The 22,725-nt window shown below is 38.8% G+C and overlaps 1 protein-coding gene across 1 annotated transcript in view; it reads left to right on the forward strand.

Moving 5' to 3' along the window:
- The window catches only part of SOX5 (SRY-box transcription factor 5), an 837,625-nt gene that overhangs the window by 773,102 nt on the left and 41,798 nt on the right, over positions 1 to 22,725 (forward strand). The window contains exon 12 of the mRNA XM_068970546.1: positions 11,966 to 12,143. Coding sequence (XP_068826647.1) covers positions 11,966 to 12,143 — 178 coding nt within the window. The remainder of the gene's footprint in view (positions 1 to 11,965; positions 12,144 to 22,725) is intronic.

Consider the following 22,725-nt stretch of genomic DNA (forward strand, 5'->3'; position numbering starts at 1 on the left):
TTTTTCACACATCTCCAGGTGGAACTAACAGAAATGTAACAGTGACAAATACTCTCTAGTTACTAGTTTAAGGGCTGGTTAGGTGGTGTCAGGAAAACACTTAATTCTTCCTTTTCATGGAATGGTCAACTCTTTAATTTCTCTAAGAGCATTTTTAAAAGCTTTTGGAGATTTATATTTAGAGGTTAATCAGAGAGGAGCTGGTATGCTTATTAACATCAACTCATTGCTCTGTGCTTTCTTTTAGCCTCTTAACAGAAGAACTGTTAATCATTTTTTAAAAATAATAGCAATCAACCTGATGTAATAAACACCAAGAGATGAACTAACAATTATTATTAGGAACTTGAAGCTGTGTAGGGATACGAGGTTAACCAAGGTTAAATCTGAAACACCATACATTTTATACTCTTTCATATTATAACTCTTCTCATCAAATATTGTTGTTCACACTTGTATTCCTCCTGTTGCTCTTCTTTTCAGATAGTTCAAAAAATTTACTCGATGGTATCTCTGTGAGTATGCTTTCATTGGGTATTGTGAGCTAAAGATTTTCCCATAGGACATTCTTCTAAGTAATGTACAGAAACTGTTTCTACAGTTTATTTTTAGAAAGTTTTGAAACTAAAAAGTAGCAGTCAGAAAGTTAATCTAAAATAAAATTTAGGTAATCTAAAATTAAAATGATGATCATTGAATCATTGGAAAAAGCAAGAGAGTTCCAGAAAAACATCTACTTCTGCTTTATTGACTATAACAAAGCCTTTGACTGTGTGGATCACAATAAACTGTGGAAAATTCTGAAAGAGATGGGAATACCAGACCACCTGACCTTCCTCTTGAGAAATCCGTATTCAGGTCAGGAAGCAGTAGTTAGAACTGGACATGGAACAACAGACTGGTTCCAAATCGGGAAAGGAGTACATCAAGGCTGCATATTGTCACTGCTCATTTAACTTATATGCAGAATACGTCATGAGAAATGCTGGGCTGGATGAAGCACAAGCTGGAGTCAAAGTTGCCAGGAGAAATATCAATAATCTCAGATACGCAGATGACACCACCCTCATGTCAGAAAGCATGGAAGAACTAAAGAGCCTCTTGATGAAAGTGAAAGAGGAGAGTGGAAAAGTTGGCTTAAAACTCAAAATTCAAAAAACTAAGATCTTGGCATCTGGTCCCATCACTTCATGGGAAATAGATGGGGAAAAATGGGAACAGTGACAGACTTTATTTTGGGGTTCCAAAATCACTGCAGATGGTGACTGCAGCCACGAAATAAAAGACGCTTGCTCCTTGGAAGAAACCTATGACCAACCTAGACAGAATATAAAAAACAGAGACATTAATTTGCCAACAAAGCTTCATCTAGTCAAACCTATGGATTTTCTAGTAGTCATGTATAGATGTGAGTTGGACTATAAAAAAAGCTTAGCGCCAGAGAATTGATGGTTTTCAACTTGGTGTTGGAGAAGACTCTTGAGAGTCCCTTGGACTGCAAGGAGATCCAACCAGTCTATCCTAAAGGAAATCAATCCTGAATATTCATTGGAAGGACTGATGCTGAAGCTGAAACTCTGATACTTTGGCCACCTGATACAAAGAACTGACTCACTGGAAAAGACCCTGATGCTGGAAAAGATTGAAGGCGGGAGGAGAAGGGGACTACAGCAGATGAGATGGTTGGATGGCATCACTGACTCAATGGACATGAGTTTGAGTAAACTCCGGGAGTTGGTGATGGACAGGGAGGCCTGACGTGCTGCAGTCCATGGGGTCACAAAGAGTTGGACACCACTGATCAACTGAACTGACTGAACTGAAAATTAAAATCTCAAAAGCTAAGTTATAAATGTTAAGGAGAAGGAACAGTAAATATTAAAAGAGAAGGAAAGAAAAAGGAGAAAAGAATGATGTCTAGTTATTAAAATACATAAATGAAACTGAGGAACATTCATGAGATGTAATTGCGTATGAGATGTAATTGCGTATTATTGTTGAAGAATCAGACACAAGTATTTTTTCAAGAGTCAAAATGAGGTCTAGGTAAAAAGTGCTTTGGAATCATATTAGAACTTCACGTATATTAGCTACAATTTTCTCTTACAGAGGATGGATATGATATCACTACCTCACAAAATACCCCCCAATTTAGTGACTTTAGACAATAAACACTTACCTCAGATGATTTCTATTGGTCATGAATTTGAGGGTAGCTCACTTGGTTCGATCTAGCTAAGAGTGTCATGTGATTGCAGCCAAGGTGTCAACTGAGGTTAGTCGTTTGAAACCTCGTCTGGTACTAGTATATCCACTGGGGTTACAGTCACTTGAAAACTTGACCTCTCCTGGTTATGTCCACTTCCGAAGTGGCTCACTCACATGCCTAACATAGAAGTACTGGTTATTGGTGGGAGGCCTCAGTTCCTTGCCAGGTGGGTCTCTCCATTGGTTAAGTGTCCTCAAGACATGACCCTGGCTTCCACCTAAGGGTGATTTTGTCCCTGAAGACTCGTTTGATGGTGTATGGAGATATTTTTGGTCCCGCTGCAACTGTAGTTGAGGCACTAGAAACATCTACTGGTAGAGGCCAAGCATACTGCTAAACATTCTGCAATATACAGTCATTCACAACAAAGAATTAGTCAAAAAACAATAGTGCTGAAGTTGAGAAACCCTGTCCCAAAGCAAGCAATCAAGAAAGAGGAAGGTTGGAGCTGTGATGTCCTTTATGACCTAGCCTCAAGAGTCAAACTGTCATTTCTGCAATATCCTGTTGGTTATGTAGATCAGTCCTCTTCATTGTGGGAGGGGGATACATAAGAGCATAAATACTAGGAGGCAAGAATTATTGGGGGCCATCTTGGATGCTTTCTCCTCAGAAGGAAAGCTATGACAAACCTAGACAGTGTATTAAAAAGCAGAGACATCACTTTGCAGATGAAGATCCATATAGTCAAAGCTATAGGTTTTCCAGTGGTCTTGTACGGATATGACAGTTGGACCATAAAGAAGGTTGAGTACCAAATAATTGATGCTTCTGAATTGTGGTGCTGGAGAAGACTCTTGAGAGTCCCTTGGACTGCTAGGAGATCAAACCAGTCACTCCTAAAGGAAATCTTTGCGACCCCATGGACTGTAGCCTACAAGGCCCCTCTGTCCATGGAATTTTCCAGGCAAGAGTACTGGAGTGGATTGCCATTTCCTTCTCCATAAAGGAAATCAAGCCTGAATATTCATTGGAAGGACTGATGCTGAAGCTGAAGCACCAATACTTTGGCCACCTGATGCAAAGAAGAGACTCTTTGGAAAAAAAAAAAAAAAACACTGATGCTGGGAAAGATAGAAAGCAAGAGGAGAAGGGAACAGCAGAGGATGAAATGGTTAGATATCATCACCAACTCAATGGACATGAATTTGAGCAAACTCCAGGAGATAGTAGAGGACAGAGGACCCTGGCCGTGCTACCGTCCATGGGGTCACAAAGAGTTGGACACAAACTTAGTGACTGCACATCTTGGAGGCTAGCTATCACAGAAAAACTGGGTGTGTAAAAAAATGGCATCTTTTTGGTTTAGGAATTTCAAAGAAGTTTTTTAATTAGAAAAAATATGTGAAATATTACTAATATTCCAGAAGCTACAGTCTTTCCTCTCTGTTTTCAAATGTATGTATAGGTGTATTTTTGGGTATAATTTACACTTTTGAGGCTTTAAATCAATAAGTCAGAAAACAAGGAAAATAAATCTATTAAAGTATTTTCAGGGAAAGAACAGAGGACATTTTAAACAACAAATTAGATGATGAATACGATTTGAATTCCTTTCAATTAATAAAGGGCCAACAGTGTAAATGTAAACACAATGTGTAATTACCACATTGAAGCAAATGTCCCCCAACTACACTGCTAGCATCCACTTTTAAAAGAAGCAGGTGTACATTAAGCAAAAGTGTAAAATGGCAAAATGAGGAAGCCAAATGAGAAGCCAGAACATATTACCCTCAGCTAAATAACTTAAGACTTGAATTTAAATGGCAATAAAGTCTAATGATAGCATTAACACAGCAAAAGCATACCTATCAGAGAATTCGTGGAGCGCTCTCTCTCCTGCTAACAAGGCATCTTGTAGTCTGGAAGTGCCATAGCAAGGGTGTGTTCATGAAAAGGGCTTAAAAAGTAAGATGCTGTCTAAGATGATAGCCTTGATTTTTAGGTACCAGGAAGTTACTAGTTAAATTTGGCATTGGAGTGGCCACCTGATTAGGATTCCTAATTCTTCACATGCTAAGAAAATAATTTTAAGATTGTTAAAATTAGTTTGATATATTAACTTTAGTTGACTCTCTTTTGCACATAAATGTAAACCTTTTCTCATCTAAATTCTCCATGAAGGAAAAAGGAGGGAAACATGTCTTGTGGCGATATCATATTTGTTTTGTTTTCATCTCTAGTGTTTACTGTTTTTTTCTGCTAAACTGTAAGGAGAAAATGCCTTACATGGGCACAAAAGGTGAAAGAGGGCTCTTACAGTGAATAATAAAAATAGAAGAAAAAGATGAAGTAGACAGAAGCTAAGGAAGAGAGGTGTGGCCACAGCGCACATTGTGCATTTCAGTCTGTTATGTAGCTTCCATGCTTTTTTTAATGTGATTACTTCATCAGAGAGGATAATAGCAGCATCATGATTAATTTTGCAATATGTTTCATGGATGCTTCTGTTCCTCCCCGTATGTTAGTACCGCTACTTCCTTCACGTGAGTGTTGATGATAGATATGGGAACGATTTTCAAATTGTGCACAAGTAGTCTGATAGTATATATATACATATGTGTGTGTGTGTGTATATATATATGTAAAATCTTTGCATGGCTGTTAGAGAATCAAAGTATATTTATAAATGAAAGTGCTAGTCACTTAGTCATGCCTGATTTTTTGCAACTCCATGGACTGTAGCCCACCAGGCTCCTCTGTCCATGGAATTCTCCAGGCAAAGATCCTGGAGTGGGTAGCCATTCCCTTCTCCAGGGGATCTTCCCAACCCAGGGACCAAACCACACCTCCTACATTGCAAGCAGATTCTTTAGGGTCTGAGAAACAAGGGACGCCCCATTTATACAACATATTAAATCCATTGACAAACTGTCCTTAAAGAATTCATTTTAAATAAGACATAGTTTCACATACCTCTATACCTAGGGCTTGAATAAAAAGTAAGCACACCTGTTTACATCTTTATTACTGGACACACAAAGCAAAAGCCTTAAAGCCACATGTCTTGATGTCAAGTGATGTGCATTTTTTAATGCCCAGCATAAAATACCCATTGTTAAATAGTTGAAGTTCCATTTAATAAATAATGAATGAATGGATGGATGATTAGGTAAGTGTATATGGTCTTGTTCTTTGTCGTCAGAGTGCTATACATTTGTTAACTACCAAAGAAATGTTTGATTTTCAATAACTACTTTAGGTAAATATTTAAGGAAGTGAAATTTGGAGACAAGTGTGATATGACATGAATTACATCGTCAACTATATAATGAGAAGAGAAAGTAAATAAAGATGAAATTTTTATTCTGGAGATCATGTGCACATCCCCTTAATGGTGCATCTTGTGGTCCAGGCTCCCACATGTTGGTAGAGATCTATGTTGTGAAGGACAAGAATGCAAATAGGAAGAAAGGAGTAGACCTCTTTAGGATACTGGTATCCCTGTTCTCTAGTTCTCTATTAAAATTCCTTAGCAAAAATATGACTTGGAGAAGGCAATGGCAACCCACTGCAGTACTCTTGCCTGGAAAATCCCATGGATGGAGGAGCCTGGTAGGCTGCAGTCCATGGGGTTGCGAAGTCGAACACGACTGAGCGACTTAACTTTCACTTTTCACTTTCATGCATTGGAGAAGGAAATGGCAACCCACTCCAGTGTTCTTGCCTGGAGAATCCCAGGGATGGGGGAGCCTGGTGGGCTGCCGTCTATGGGGTCGCACAGAGTCGGACACAACTGAAGCGACTTAGCAGCAGCAGCAAAAATATGAAGGAAGGCTCAGGAGCGTGGAGAGAGAAATAACCCTCCAGGATTCTGGAGAATGATTGTTCTTTGATAAATTGTTTGATTTCTGTAGCGAATTTGGTCTTTGCACATTACAGAATTATGAGTATTATGCAGTTGTAATACAGTAGCGTGTCTTTTTCTAGAACAGACTTTTTAAAAGCATTTTACAATTTCATTTGTTCATTTATTTTGCCTGTGCTGAGTCTTCATTGCTGTGGGCTTTTCTGTAGTTGCAGCGAACAGAGGCTACTCTCTGCTTGCGGTGCACAGGCTTCTCTTTGTGGTGGCTTCTCTTGTTGCAGAGCATGCGCTCCAGGGCATGTGGGCTTCTGTAGTTGCAGCATGCCAGCTCAGTAGTTGTACCTCATGGGCTCCAGAGAACAGGCACAATATCTCTAGTGCACAGGCTTAGTTGCTCCATGGCATATGGGATCTTCCTGGATCAGGGATTGAACCCTTGTCTCCTGTATTGGCAGGTGGGTTTTTTACCTCTAGGCCGTAAGAGAAGACTTAAGGTTTGAAAACCAAATGAATATATATTACCTTTATATAGTTATTTTACAGTATGTGTTAAGTTTCTAAGGAAATGGTTGCTGCATTAGTGATCATAATTGATATTTCTTTGGTGCGTTTAAGGCAATATATTTGTGTTAAGCTCTTTTCTTTATCTAATTTATAATTTATAGGTATGGGAGATTTTCATTGGCTGGGATACAAATTCATTAGAATCTCTGCAATATCTCTAGTACTGTAACCACAAGCTGATGTTAAGTGAAATGTTTGCTTTCAGACAACTCATAAGAGCTGTAAGTGGGCCATTCCTGAACTATATGTTTTTTGGATTGTCCTTGTTTTGCATTCTATCCTAGACAACTAAGATTTAATAATTGCTTATTCAGGGAATTTATAGTCATGAATAGGTTCCTAAAACTTGTATTTGGATGTACAAAACAGTATTCTCTTGCACGTTATTGTATGAATTGTTATATTTTCTGCCATATTATACGTGAACACTTGGTATTTTTCACAAAGAATAGACTAATGTAACAAGTCTTTAGTATTATTGAGGGAAAGTTTTGGTGCTATATGGTGTAGTGAACAGAGAAGCATTTAAAAAATCACCAAAACAAGTTAACAACTTGTGCTTCAACTTTTAAACTATATATATAAAGTCCCAAATGTGTGTGTTAGTTCATTTTATTGCATGTATACTGAACTTTATGTGGTTTATTATGTGATAGAATTATATGGTGTAGGGCTGAATTCCAGAAATTATATTTCATCAGCATCTCTTTAAGTTTAAATTCGTCATGTAAATGAAAAGGGTATTGTATGTTGAGTCCAAAAACCTGGGTTTCATTAGACCTTTCTGAGCCTTCGTTTCCTTTCTGAAGTTATTAATCACTTCACAGTATTAAAGATTAAATAAATGATTTGAAATATTTATAGTGAATTGCATAACTATGTAGAATATTACCTTTAGTTAGTTAAAACGTGCTTACCTTAGCTACACATTTAAAAGCTTAAATGCTTGCCTTATAATTTCATGTACAAGTTTAGAGCTATTCAACAGCAATATAGCTAATAGTTCTTCTTAACTATTACTTTGTGTATAAATGATAAAAGTATGAAATATGCTATCTCCAAAACTTTCAACTGGCAACCACATTCAACAGTTGGACAAGTATTAATAATTAAAAGGAACTTGCTTTCCTCAGTGCCTGATGGTTTACTTTCATATAAATGCCATCTTTTCTAGTACTTTCCTAACCTTCAAAATAACTAACATTATTTCATATGTAAACTAATTATTTATAATATAAACATGTTTTATTTGTTAAGAATAGTGGTTAATCATGCTATGTTTTCATGTTTCTCCTAAATGATAAGATATCACAAATGAAAAACAACATAGAAAAACCTTACTTTTTGCGTTTATGGTACATATTTGTAATTATTTGAATGCACATCATAAATAGTCCACCTCCATTTTATAGTTGTGGTTTTACAATTTTCATCTAGTCAAATAAAAGTAATAGGAAATGGAAAACTACTGTAATTTTTGTATTCTTCATGAATAATGGGCATTTGGTATAATAGCTCAGTAGTAAATTATTTAAAAAACCAAATTGGGAAATAATATCATACAATGAGTCAGAATTATTTATATAGTTACCAGTATAAGGATCAGGCTTGTGGATTCTTATATACCACTAGCCTGGTCATACAATGAAGGAGAAGGAGAGGCAATTTTGAATGATATATCTATCAGCTTTGGAGCCATCAACCTCTATTATGTCCTTGGGGCTTAGTGCTTTTTGGCTTTCAGACGTCTGAGCTGCCTTGAATGCAGGAGAATATTAAGATTCCAGCAGGCTTCTTGATGTCATCAGTGCTTTTGGTAGTTTTTTAGTATGAGCTTATAATACATAGTGCTTAAAGCTAAGCATATGACATTTCACCCCATCAGCACCCATGTCTTCATCATCTTCATGAACACCCCTTCGCCCCAGTACACACACTCAGACTTGATTTCCCCCGTGCTCATAGATCTCTGTTGCCCCTCTGAGGATGTGTTCCTTTCTTTCTGCACAATCAAGTGAAACAGCCACCTTTAATTTCTCCAAGTATCCCCTCAAGGGCTTCCCTTGTGGCTCAGCTGGTAAAGAATCTGCCTGCAATGCAGAAGACCTGGGTTTGATCCCTGGGTTGGGAAGATCCCTTGGAGAAGGGAAACGCTACCCACTGCAGTATTCTGGCCTGGAGAATTCTATGGACTGTATAATTCATGGGGTCGCAAAGAGTTGGACACAGCTGAGTGACTTTCACTTTCACTTTCATCCCCTCAAAACTTTTGCAAGAGCTGTGGGGTGATGCCGTCAAAAGAGTTTTCAGGCTACCATGAAAAAACCCAGTAGTTTCATGCAGACACTAGCAAGCAGGTACAACTTTTATAACGGGAAAAGTGCCTTCTGTATTTACAGTTGCATAATTGAAGCCACATCTCTATATGTCTCCTGCCTTGACAGGCGGGTTCTTTACAATGGGCGCCACCTGGAAAGCCCCAGTAAATAGTTGATAAAACTCTGGTATGACAGGATTTTTAGGTTGAATAACAGAGAGAAAATCTGAATTCTAATCCATAGTGACCCATGGAATCTCAGCATCATTTAGTTTGTTATGCATATGCATGTTTTCATTTCATATTGTTAGCTTACAATATGTTCTGATAACATTTTAAAGATTTGAGATACCATTATGTATTTTTAATGTTACCCCCTTATATTGAGGAAGGTTTTTGGAGACTTTTGAAGCCTCATAAATAAAATTTTTAAATAATCTTCCTTTAACTATGTAAGGTTCAGTTCAGTTCAGTCACTCAGTCGTGTCCAACTCTTTGTGACCCCATCAATTGCAGCACGCCAGGTCTCCCTGTCCATCACCAACTCCCGGAGTTTGCCCAAACTCATGTCCATCGAGTCAGTGATGCCATCCAGCCATCTCATCCTCTGTCGTCCACTTCTCCTCCTGCCCCCAATCCCTCCCAGCATCAGAGGCTTTTTCCAATGAGTCAACTCTTCGCATGAGGTGGCCAAAGTATTGGGAGTTTCAGCTTCAACATCAGTCCTTCCAATGAACACCCAGGACCGATCTCCTTTAGGATGGACTGGTTGGGTCTCCTTGCAGTCCAAGGGACTCTCAAGAGTCTTTTCCAACACCTCAGTTCAAAAGCATCAATTCTTCGGCTCAGCTTTCTTCACAGTCCAGCTCTTACATCCAAACATGACCACTGGAAAAACCATAGCCTTGACTAGACAGACCTTTGTTGGCAAAGTAATATCTCTGCTTTTCAATATACTATCTAGGTTGGTCATAACTTTCCTTCCAAGAAGCAAGCGTCTTTTAATATCATGGCTGCAGTCACCATCTGCAGTGATTTTGGAGCCCAAAAAAATAAAGTCGGACACTGTTTCCACTGTTTCCCCATCTATTTCCCATGAAGTGATGGGACCAGATGCCATGATCTTCGTTTTATGAATGTTGAGTGTTAAGCCGACTTTTTCACTCTCAAATGGTTGTGTGTATCAGAATCACGTGGGAAAGCTTGTTAAAACATAGGTTGCTGGCACCTATCTCCAGAGTTTCTAGAATAGAGAATCTGCCTTTCTAGCAAGTTCCCAGGTGGTGCTGATGGTACTAGTTTAGAGATCACATTTTGAGAAGTTCTCATCCACACTGGAGTATAGGGAAAAAGGGCACAGTATTCTGGGGATCTGCCATCATGTATAAGGCTTATGACTGACTCACTCACTAAATGTTGAAAGATCTGGGAATGATTTTTGCTCTGTAGTTTTTAAAATATTTTGCTCAAAATTATGTATTGAACCAGTCATGGAATTATTATACTTCCTTCCAAGATTCTATGAATTCATATAAATATGGTATCATGGTCAATAATTTTTTATGCATCTATCATGATCCTAGATTGCCACTTGAATTATCTCATGGATTTTCAAATAACTGTTATTTTCTCTGAAAAAGAAAATAGAATTGAAAAAAAAGTTCAAGTATGATTTTCCCTAGCCTGTTCATGAGTTTCTTAAGTGAAGCTAACCATGGAATCGAATAACAGTAAATTACTTTTAAAATATAAACTTGAAATATCATATCATGCCATTTTTGTAAAGTGATTTATTTCAATGTTTTGGGTAAATATATACATATCAAATTTTGTACACATTAATTAATATGTTTCCATGTCACCAGATCACACCATTTGATTCTAAATTGTTCTACTTTCAGCAAGTTATCCTATTACTAGTAGATATTTTATGTTCTTGACTCATGGAGATGAAACTAAGCGGCAACCAAATTTTTGTTTTACAATAATACATAGGTAAAATTGGAGATTATATAAATAGTAAAATACAGATGACAGCATATTGCAATTTTAGAGCACAAAAAAGGAATAACTTTCTTAGTTTGCAATGAAAGAATAGTAATATAATGTTAAGGTAATCTGATTCTTTATATTGTGATAGACAGTTTAGTGATAATTATACCCATAAATTTTATATTTGAACTTACAAAAAAGCTGATGTAGAAAGGTATAAAATAGAATATTTTATAGAATAGAATGTAAACTATGTACACTTGACCTATTCAAGCAGAGAACAACTGGAAGTCACCATACATGCTGAGCTGGCCACATGCTGATCTTCATACCACCATGTAATACACTGTAAGGAAAATCTGGATTTTTAAAAATGTAATGCTAAATGTTTAGAACAGTATTGCATATAAATAAATAATATATGTTAACATAATGCTAATTGTGTGTATTTTCATTTTTAGATCAAACCCTAAAGTGTTTCTGTGAAACCTAAGAAAAAAGATTCTTTTTTAGGAAAGAAAGTGTTCTTCTTTTTTTGTGTGTAATTTGGAGAACAGTTCTAATCAGAGGTACACACCATTTAACTCCTCCATCATGGAGGTTCTAGGTATACTGTCTAAGCACCAGGATCCAAATATGGTTGGGACTCAACACCTGTTCTTTGCAGGTTGAAAAAAAATCTGCATTATAGTTTTATGCAAATTATGCACTGTCTCTCAATAAAAGTGAATAGTACGAATAATATCTTTGTTAATATTTTTTGCAGGTGGCATCAGTTACATGCTCTGGATAGTGGAGTGCATGTGAACTTTCTCTTATATAAAAGGTTTTTCATAATATGTAGTTGAAAGTGCCATTGTTGACACCTAACCAAACACTGTAATGTTCAAACCGAATGTTAAGATCACGGACTGGTAGTATTTGATGGGAAATGACAGGCATTATACCTATGTTTTTCTAGACATTTTTAATCAGACTTTCCGTATCACAGCTCATGTTCTAATGATCATTGCAGGATGAAGTGGCACAGCCACTGAACCTATCAGCTAAACCCAAGACCTCTGATGGCAAATCACCCACATCACCCACCTCTCCCCATATGCCAGCTCTGAGAATAAACAGTGGGGCAGGCCCCCTCAAAGCCTCTGTCCCAGCATCATTAGCTAGTCCTTCAGCCAGAGTTAGCACAATAGGTAAGTTCTGTTTCTTTTGTTCTTGTTGATTTTCTGTTTATGACAATTGAATGAAAACATCTTTTAATGGCAGATCACGCATAGTCTCTACATGACTTTAGTTCCAGAGGAGAATTTCAATATGATGAACTTCACAGGTCTGTTTTAAACATGCAATTGAAGTGTATAACTAAATTCCAAGTGCTGATGCCCCCCTGAAAATCTAATTGAATTGGTTATGTTTGTTGATATGACTGATATTCTTAAGTTTATGAAAAAGAGGCCTAACTGGCTAATCACAGAGAGCCCTGGTTCCAGATTGTTGTTGTTAGGTGACTTGCCTTTTGAGTCACTGAAATTTATTTCCATTTGTGTGATGTGTATGAAGTATACATGATGATGAAGTACATTCTGCCTGAATCATAGTCAGCCATCAGGATGTCCAGTTTTTCTTTCTGTTGTTGTTTTTTTCAGTTCCATATTTCTTGAGATTTACTTCACTACACCAAAATATTATAAAAAGTTGGTCACTTCATTTCTTCACGATTTTCATTTCAGCAAACAAACACTGGAAAATGCTTCTATAAGCTTTTTAAAATTCCAGTAGTCTTTATTTTAGTAACACATAAATTAGACTGTAAATACTTATTTCAACCCACATTTATTAACATTTATTATTTGCCTGCAGCTATGTGGAGTCTATCACAGATCAGCCCTCAAGGAGCCAGGGTCCAGTTAAGGTGGGGGGAATTATCTGTCTTATAGTTTAAATCAACTGTTGCAAGTGCTGTTCTAGCACCCAGATAACAATCCTGTAATCAAAAAGATGAAACTATTAAATTCTATTTGGGAAGGATTAAGAATAGACTAATTCAAATGGAGCCTTAAAAAAGATGTATCCCTAGGTATTTTATGCTGTAAGATAGAACCCAGAGTAAAATATCATATTTTTGACAAATACACTGATTTGACTGGAATATAGAATGAGTGTGTAGTGGAAATCGATCAGAGTTAAAACCGAAAGGGGCAGATGGAGTCTGATGGGATGCTACCCTAAGAAGTTTTTTACTTTTTCTTCAGACAGCAATTTGATCAGAATTTTAAGAAGAGTATTGGCAGCAAAGATTAGAATCAGGGAAGTCACTATTTTAGTGGAGGACAAGAGTAAGTTACGCAAGCTAGAAATAAGCAATGATAAAGCAAAGGACAGAATAAGTTGAAGAGATATCATTAAAGACTAATTGATGTAACTTACCCACAGCTGCAGTCCATGGGGTCGCTGAGAGTTGGACACGACTGAGCGACTTCACTTTCACTTTTCACTTTCATGCATTGGAGAAGGAAATGGCAACCCACTCCAGCATTCTTGCCTGGAGAATCCCAGGGACAGGGGAGCCTGGTGGGCTGCCATCGATGGGGTCGCACAGAGTCGGACACGACTGAGGCGACTTAGCAGCAGCAGCAGCGGCAGCATCCACAGTAAAATGGATCTGGTGAGGTTCAAGTTAGAGACAAGGAAGTCAGGGGTTTTGAATTTACAATATAGAAAGGATAGTGCTTCCCCACCCCCTGAACTGTGAAAGAGTGGACCAGAGCAGACGTAGGTTGGGGCAAGACAAAAATACGTGTTGAATTTGAAACTTCAGGCATCACTTTAGGTAGAGAAGTTCAGGAGGATGTTGTTAATCATTAAATCTGGTATGTGAAAGGGGTGCTAGAATTTTAGACATGGAAATTATTCCTTAATGAGGTTCTGGAAGCCATCAGAGCAAATAAGTTCACCAAAGAGTATGTATAGTAAGAAAGGATGTGGGGTAAAAAGTCAGAGGTATTATATGCTGTGTATAGTTATTTCTTGTTGTTTAGTCACTACGTTGTGTGTGACTCTTTTGTGACCCCATGAACTGTAGCCATGCAGGCTTGTCTGTCCATGGGATTTTCCAGGCAAGCATATTAGAGTGGGTTACCATTATCTTCTCAGGGGATCTTCCCTACCCAGGGGTCAAACTCACATCCCATGCTTGGCAGGCAGATTCTATGCCACTGAGCCACGTGGGAAGCCCATAATTATCTCTTACTGTGTAACAAACCAACTTAAATTTCATCAGCTTAAAAACAACCAACATTCATTACCTCATAGCTTCTAAGGGTCAGGATAGGGAAGCAGCTTAACTGCTAGTTCTACCTTAGGGTCTTTCTTATGGTTCCAGTCAAGATGGAAGCCAGGGACCTGGACTTTATTGGGGATACAGGATCCTTTTCCAAGATGACTTACTCACATGGCTGTTGGTTGGAGACCTCAGTACTTTGCCATGTGGATGTTTCTATAGAGCTGTTCATAGGATGACAACTAACTTTCCCCAGAGTGAGTGATCCAGGAAGGAGAGCAAAGAGAACGCCACGGTGCCTTTTATGATCTAGTCTCCAGAGTCACTCAGTCTGTTCTCCTTTATTCTTTTCATTATAACAGAATCACTAAGTTCAGCCCAACTCAGAGAAAGGGGAATTAGGCCCCAACTCTAATCAATATCAAAGTCTATCTTTGGGCATATTTTGAAAGTACCACACTTTTTTTGTGTTTTCGGCTTCCTTCATAGCTCAGTCAGTAAAGAATCTGCCTATAAGGCAGGAGACCTGGCTTTGATCCCTGGGTCAGGAAGATCCTCTGGAAAAGGAAACAGCAACCCACTCCAGTATTCTTGCCGGGAGAATCCCATGGACAGAGGAGCCTGGCAGGCTACAGTCCACAGGGTTGCAAGAGTTGGACATAACTTAGCAACTAAACTACCACCACACTTTTTTTTAAGAGGGAAACTGATAAAGAACAAGTGAGCATATTAGAATAAAGATGATGAGAAAGCAGTGACCTGCTTGTCTAGGACAAATTGAAATTTGAAAAAGGAAGGGGTTATGATGGTGTCACATTCTGTAGAAGAATTAAAGAACATGAAGAAGAAAAGCCTTCGGATCTACCTGGAACTCATGGACAGGTAGACTGTAACAGACAGGCTTTGTAGAATGGTTTAGGAGACTTCCAATTACAAAGATTCGAAGCACATGAAGACAGAAAGTGCAATGGCTACATGAATCAGTCTTTTTGTAAGCTTGGTGTTGAGAGGTTTGAGAAGACTAAGTAGAGACAGGTTTTAGAATAGGAAATTATATGTGTATATATATAAACGAAGATGAATTTGAGACATTTTTAGATATGAAAGACTCCATGGGTGATGACAGATCAAGAAGAAATGAGACAGCATTAGCTTTGGGAAGAAGAAATGCCCCTTTTTTCTCGAAGACTGAGGAAATGAGGGGAGAAAAAGGGTAAAGTTACAAAGAAATTGTGAGATGGACAGAAAGAAAGCTGAAGGAGCATATTTCCAGTGCTTCCATCTCCACAACGTTCGCTTCCAGATTATTTGCCAAGAGCAAGTCAGTCAGGGCCAGTGGGGCGGCCGTAGAAGAGAAACAAAGAAAATGGAGGTTTTCACAATTTGAAAATGGTTTGGGGCACATGTGTTCTTTTTATCATTATGCACCATTCTGTTATGATCTCTCAGTTACTCTGCTCAACATCCAAAGTAGACACCAAGATAAGATTTGCTTTCATGTCCAAAGCATGTAAAAGGAAAAATATTTTATTTGGCAAAAAGGATTCACTTCCATAATAGACATGAAAGCTCATAAATATGACACTGTTGGTGTATGAGATACTTTTGTAATAGCCCCAGAACTGGAATCTTTAAGGGAATAACTGATATATTTGCATTTTTTGTCATGTGAGGAGTTTTTATTTCAGCATTCTGAGGATTAAGTATGACAAAATATTTTAGAAAGGCAAGAATGTATTTAATGACATTTATCATCTGACTTTTTCCACTACTGAAACTTCTCCTATTTTCTTTCCCTGAGAAGGCCCTTCACCACATACACATCCCTCATATTTTCTGAGGATTTGATGCCACTACAATTTACTTTTCTCTTTTCAACAAATGCAGATGTTGAAAGCTGAAACTGTAATGAGTAATAATGTAGTGGGATAAAAGCTGTGAGCATTAATGGTGTTGTAAAGGTCACCCCTGAAAGAAAAATTAATGTGTTATGCCCTTAATAAGCCAGGGAAAACTGTGGATCGAAAGATAACTTAAGTTATCATTAATGACATGGGTCTCTTTGCTATATATCTATTAGCTACAAATAAAGAGTGTGAGTTTTTGAGGTTGGTGAGCAATATTACACTGTATTCTATAAGAATACTTTTGTATGATATGCAAATGATAGGCAGCACCATTGAAAGCTCCTTAAAAAGCATGAATATTTCAGAAGAATAATGGATAATTTTAGAATCTTTTGACCAGATGTTATCTTTCCTTTACTGCCCTTTCCAACCTTTCCTGTGTATATGTATAACTTTCAACTTTTATCAAAGTTGAAATTTTAGTCTGTTTTCTCACTGTTTATTTTAAAATTATACACCTTTAACTAGGGCTTCCCTGGTGTCTCAGTGCCCGTGCAGGAGATGTGAGTTCTATCCCTGGGTCAGGAAGATCCTCTGGGGGAAGAGAATGGCAACCCTCTCTCGTATCCTTGCCTGGAGAATCCCATAGACAGAGGAGCCTTGGGGGGCTGTATTCCATGGGGTCTCAAGAGTCAGACACAACAGAGCGACTAAACAACAGCAACAGATATCCCTGTCATCTAGTCAGAAATTGGTACTTTCCAGGTAAGGAACCGCAGCTGAAAGAGGCGAAGCGTTTACCCAGGGGTTCTGAGTAAGTCCCTGTCACAGTGAGGACAGTCCTGTGATTCTGTAGTTCTTACCACTCTTGGAATTGTAAGGAAACAAGTGCACGTGACCACCTAGTCACTTACTCAAACCTCACAGCGAGTGGAGGTTGAGGCCTTACAGTCATGGTCTCTGGGTTGCATGCCATCTTTTTTAGTTGTTACCTGTTGGCAGCCTCTCTGCCTCAGATGTTCTTCTCAGTCATCTATTTATCCTTTCCTTCATTCATCCCATAAATGGGTATTGAATATTGTCTCTATGCCATACATTTTGCTAAGTGTGGAGGATAAGCAGATGAAAGTCTCAAACTAAGGATTTAGATATCTAGTCTTTGTTCCATCATGTCTTCAGAGGATATTGGAGCATACTATTCTTGCCCTTCATTCCTCAGAGGCATTAACACGTGAAATGTAAAACTTTACTGACCAAATGTAGGAGACGCACATTGATTCAGTAAAATGAAGGGCAATATTTTCAAGTCCAGTAATGTGATATTTATCTCTACAACTTGCTAATTTAAAATACAGTGATGTGAATAAGCATCTTACCTGTAAATTTCATTAGTTTACATTTTTAATGAGAAAAAGCTTCTGTGAAGGTAGGTTATTGAACAAGAACACTGTAATCATTTCTTAGAAAGCCACTAGATTATCAGGAAGTTAAGGATATTATTCAGCATCTAACAATTAATATTTGCATAACACTTTACAGTTTAATTTCACATTTATTATCAAATTCTCACAAATTTTAATAGATGAAGAAATGGCTGCATATCAGGGTACCAAAAATTTGATGTTGATAAGTGACCTCAGAAAACAGAAAAAACTTAATAGTTTTTGAATATTACTTGAAACACATGTTCCCTTACTTTTACTACAGCCAATAAGTTCTACATAAAATAATTAAATGCAGTAAATAAGAATTTGTATTACCCTGATAGTACACTTTAAAGCCATGAATTTTAAGAAACCTGTGTCATGTGGTTCGGGCTCCCATTTATATGATGAAGCAGATCATCCATGAACTTGGAATTACAAAGGAAGATACTTTCAACTTAGAAATATGCATTTATTCCTTCAGCAAACTCTACCATGGGCCAAAGGAATAAAAGGCTGAAAGGAAAAAAAAAATTGCCCTCAAATAACTCATAGATTCGCATGAAAGACAAACTTAGGAAAACAAGAGACAACGTGACAGTAAAAGCATCTCCAAGCTTTTGCAGGAGCCTGGAGATGAGAAGTGCTAAGGGTGCCAAGGAGCCTGTCTGGGGTATGTCAGGAAAATTCTTAAGAAGGCTTGACATTTGAGTAAATTCCCAAACACACCAGAATGCGCCTATTTCAGTTTAAGAGGAAAGCTCGGGAGACAGAGGAGGGGGTGAAGAGGAAGGCTTGTCCTTGGAACAGGAAATCGTTCCGTGCAGCTTAAGCACAGAGCTCTTGAGAAACCAGCAGGAAATGACGTGGGAAGGATAAGCAGGGTTGATATCATGAGACTATTAGGCCATTTTAAAGTGTTTGGAATTTATCCCAGAATGGTGCTTTTGGGGGAACATTAAAGAGTTTCTTGTTCCAGGATATTTGGAATATGATACTGTTGTTATCTCTGGAAGATTCACAGTCGCATTAATGTATTCAAGAGTTGGGGAATACATGTCACAGAGAAACCTTTTAAACTTTAATTTAGTATTTCCCTTACTCTTTTGAACATGGAATTATTTTTTCACAGAATATTCAGATCGTCGACTTAAGAAGTGCTCCTTTAAGCTCTGGGGTGGGAAAGTGAAAGTGAAAGTTGCTCAGTCATGTCTGATTCTTTGCAACCCCATGGGCTGTAGCCCACTGGACTCCTCTATCTATGGGGATTCCCCAGGCCAGGATACTGGAGTGGGTAGCCTTTCCCTTCTCCAGCGTATCTTCCCAACCCAGGGATCGAACCCAGGTCTCCCACACTGCCGGAGGATTCTTTACCATCTGAATCACCAGGGAAGCCCAAGCATACTAGAGTGGGTAGCCTGTCCCTTCTCCAGCGGATCTTTCCGACCCAGGAATTGAACTGGGGTCTCCTGCGTTGCAGGCAGATTCTTTAACAGCTGAGCTACCAGGAAAGCAAGAGTTGAGTTTTTAATTGGGTAAAGTGAAGTGATTCAAATTTCCTTTTTTGGAAGGTATTGGACTGCTTCAGCTGGAAGCAGAGTACGAGAGAGATTCAAGGGGTGTATGCTTAAAGAGGGAAAACAGTTAAGAGGTGAAAACATTAGCCCAAGTGAGATAGGAGGTGGCTTCAGCAAAAGCAGGAGAAAAAGCACATTTGAGAGCTAAGGAGGAGGCATAACCCCAGACACTGGTTGTCTTGTTTTGTACATATGAACTGAAGGAGTTATCTTAGTTGGCTCCCAAGTGACTGGATGCGCAACTGGAAAGGGACATGGAATGTAGGAAGAACAGAGTGAGGTGGTGGGAAGATGATGAATTCCATGCTAGACATGCTGCATGGGACAGTCCAGTAGAGAAGCTTGGTAGGCAGACCTGTGTGGCTGGAAATCAGAAAGGGTGTGAGACTGGCAGTAGATACTTCACAGTCTTTGGGTTCATCCCTTGAGTCTTAGGAGCTTCCTTAAGACTAGTTCCCATATATTGGTTTGGAAGGCTGTCACAAAAAATTACCATAAACTGGGTCTCACTATTTGGAAGCTAGAAAGAAATCCAGAGTCAGGGAATCAGCAGGCTTAGTTCCTCTGCAGGCGCTGAGAGAGAGTCTGTTCCACACCTTTCCCAGCTCTAGGGCTTCAAAACCACTGCAGGTGGTGACTGCAGCCATGGAATGAAAAGATGCTTGCTCCTTGGAAGAAAAACTAAGACAAACATAGACAACATATTAAAAGCAGAGACATTAATTTGCCAACAAGGTCCATCTAGTCAAAGTTATGTATTGTTCCAGTAGTCATGTGCGGATGTAAGAATTGGACCATGAAGAATGCTGAGCACCAAAGAATTTGATGCTTTTGAACTTCTGTTGGAGAAGACTCTTGAGAGTCCCTTGGACTGCAAGGAGATCCAACCAGTCAATCCTAAAGGAAATCAGTCCTGAATATTCACTGGAAGGACTGACGCTGAAGCTCCAATTCTTTGGCCACCTGATGTGAGGAGTTGATTCATTGGAAAAGACCCTGATGCTGGGAAAGATTGAAGGCTCGGGGAGAAGGGGTCAATAGACGACAAGATGGTTAGATGGCATCCCTGACTCAATGGACATGAGTTTGAGCAAACTCTGGGAGATGGTGAAGGACAGGGAAGCCTGGCATGCTGCAGTCCATGGGGTCACAAAGAGTCAAACACCACTGAGCAACTGAACAACAATCCAGCTCCTAGAGGCTTCAGCAGTCCTTGGTGTTCCTTGACTAATAGATACATAGTTCCAGTGTCTGCCTCCATGCTCCTGTAACCTCCTTCCCTGAATCTATATGTCAAATCTGTCCCTCCTTTCTCTTAGAAGAACACAAATCATTGAATTTAAGGCCCATCATAAATCCAGCATGACCTCACTTCAAGATCCTTAATTAACACATCTGCCGAGACTCAGTTTCCAGATAAGGATGCCATTCACCAATACCAGGGGTTAGAACACAGCCTGTCTTTTTGAGACACAATTCAACCCATTACAAGTAGTTTGCTGTTTTTCCTTCTGCCTTTTAACAGGCTCTTCCCTTGTGGAACAGCCATTCATTCACTCTTTCTGTTTAGATTTTATCCCCTCTAGATTGGACTTCCCAGTTAGTCCCTTCTTTTGGCCCCTTAAAATATATAATATATGTGTATACATTCAGTCATGTCCAACTCTTTGCGACCCCGTGGACTGTAGCCCACCAGGATCCTCTGTCCATGGAATTCTCCAGGCAAGAATACTGGAGTGGGTAGCCATTTCCTTCTCCAGGGGATCTTCCTAATGCAGGGATTGAACCCAGGTCTCCTGTATTGCAGGAGGATTCTTTACCACTGAGCCACCAGGGAAGCCCAAAAAATATATAATAGGGACCTTTTTAATTTTGTGAATTTTGTTGGTTATGGTTAAGAAGGAACTCCAAGGTATGAAAAATCAAACTGTTGTAAGTGTAACACAGTCACAGACTCTCACACCTTTCTTACATTAATGATTCCTAACCTGCATTTCCCAAATGTCATTTGAGGTGCTAACAGGAAGCCATATTGGTCTTTGCCCTCCCATTTTCCTCATAAGAAGCTTACCAAACCTCTCCTAAACACTTACCCTTCCTTCTGATCCTGTCTTGAGATGCACCTATTGCTCAAGTATATAATGAAGGCAGAATAAACTGTATCAAGTGATCACTCAGGGTCTTTTGAACTCTAATGGGTGACTCCCATTTCACTGAACCTTGGTACCAACAACAAAGGATATCCCCTCACAGATTTTATCATAGTGGTCAAAGCTGTGCAACAGGACTGCTAAGGATAAGCATATAGTGAACAATGAAAGAGGAAAAAAATACAAGAACGTTTCTCTACTGCCTCCTCAAGTGTACTAAATGTTATCTACTCCTTCACGTGTTATTTCATTTGATTCTTCCATTAGCCTTATGTTCATTTTACAGTTGAGAGAAATGGAAACTCAGTGAAATTAAGTGTTATAATTTGGCAAATATCACACTTCCTAAGAAGTAGAAGCCTGGATCCATGTGAATCCAATGCCCAAGTTTTACCTGTTTCACTATGCCATTCTGTAACTAAACTAACAGTTACTGAATAACTTTCATGGACCATTTATTTATGCTAATAGACCATATTAACTCATTTAATCTTCACAAAGCCATATTATCTAGTGAGGTTATTCCATTTAACCAGTGAGGCCATTGAGATTTTAGAAAGGTAAAACAATGTGTACACTTTGTATGCAGCAAGTAAGTAATAAGGTTCAGTTTTATCCAACTCCAAAGCACAAATTATTTTCTGATGATTGAAATCCTGGACCAAATGTAAGGAGCAGATGAAGAAAGATCTCAGGCAAGGATATGAGGATGGAGTAATTGAGATGAGGATCCAGTGCTAGGATGAGAAACAGGGCAGGAAAGAGTTTCAGTAACACGGGGATTGCCAGTGCTCTTTCTGCCATGAATGGAAGGTGTCCCTTGGGTCTGGCATCTGAAAGAGCAAGGGCAGTGGAAACAAGACTATAGTGAGATTGTGAAGGGAGGTAGGAATGAGAGACTATGCTATGAATCTTGAGAAATTTGGTTTGGAGGGAAAAGAAACATGATTGGAAAGAGAGGGCAACACAAAGTTGAGAGAATTTATTTGCTTGTTTCAGAAGGAGGGGCTTAGGTACTTGCACGTGGAGGTGGTAGCAATAGTAGAGAAGTCCAAGTGGATGATGGAAATGTGAAAGAGAGTAACCAGTAGAGAGGTGTAGAAATCTAGAGTGTGAGTTTAGGGGATTTGCCTTGATTTTTCATTGAAACAGAAGGAGGCAATGGGTACAATTGGTGATAGATTTGAAGCTGGCCTGGGGTAGGAGTCTGGGTGGGGCATGAAGGTGAGAGTTCAGCCTTATTGGTCTTCCGGAGTTAGAGATGAGGTCTTTTACTGAGAGAAGAAACCAGCAAGACTGGGAAGTAGGTGACTGTGATGAGAACAAAAGATAAGGAATCAGCAAACAATCCTATTATGATTCAGCTCTGTAATATATAAACAGCTTTTTGGTTTAACACAGGAGATACACATTAGAATTTCATGTAGCATTTTAACTAAAGCTCAAGTCTCTGAAAGCAAGAATATTTCTTTTAAAGTGAACACCTGTATCTACCTG

This window comes from Capricornis sumatraensis, chromosome 4, assembly GCF_032405125.1.
Source record: "Capricornis sumatraensis isolate serow.1 chromosome 4, serow.2, whole genome shotgun sequence".
Classification (NCBI taxonomy): Eukaryota; Metazoa; Chordata; class Mammalia; order Artiodactyla; family Bovidae; genus Capricornis; species Capricornis sumatraensis.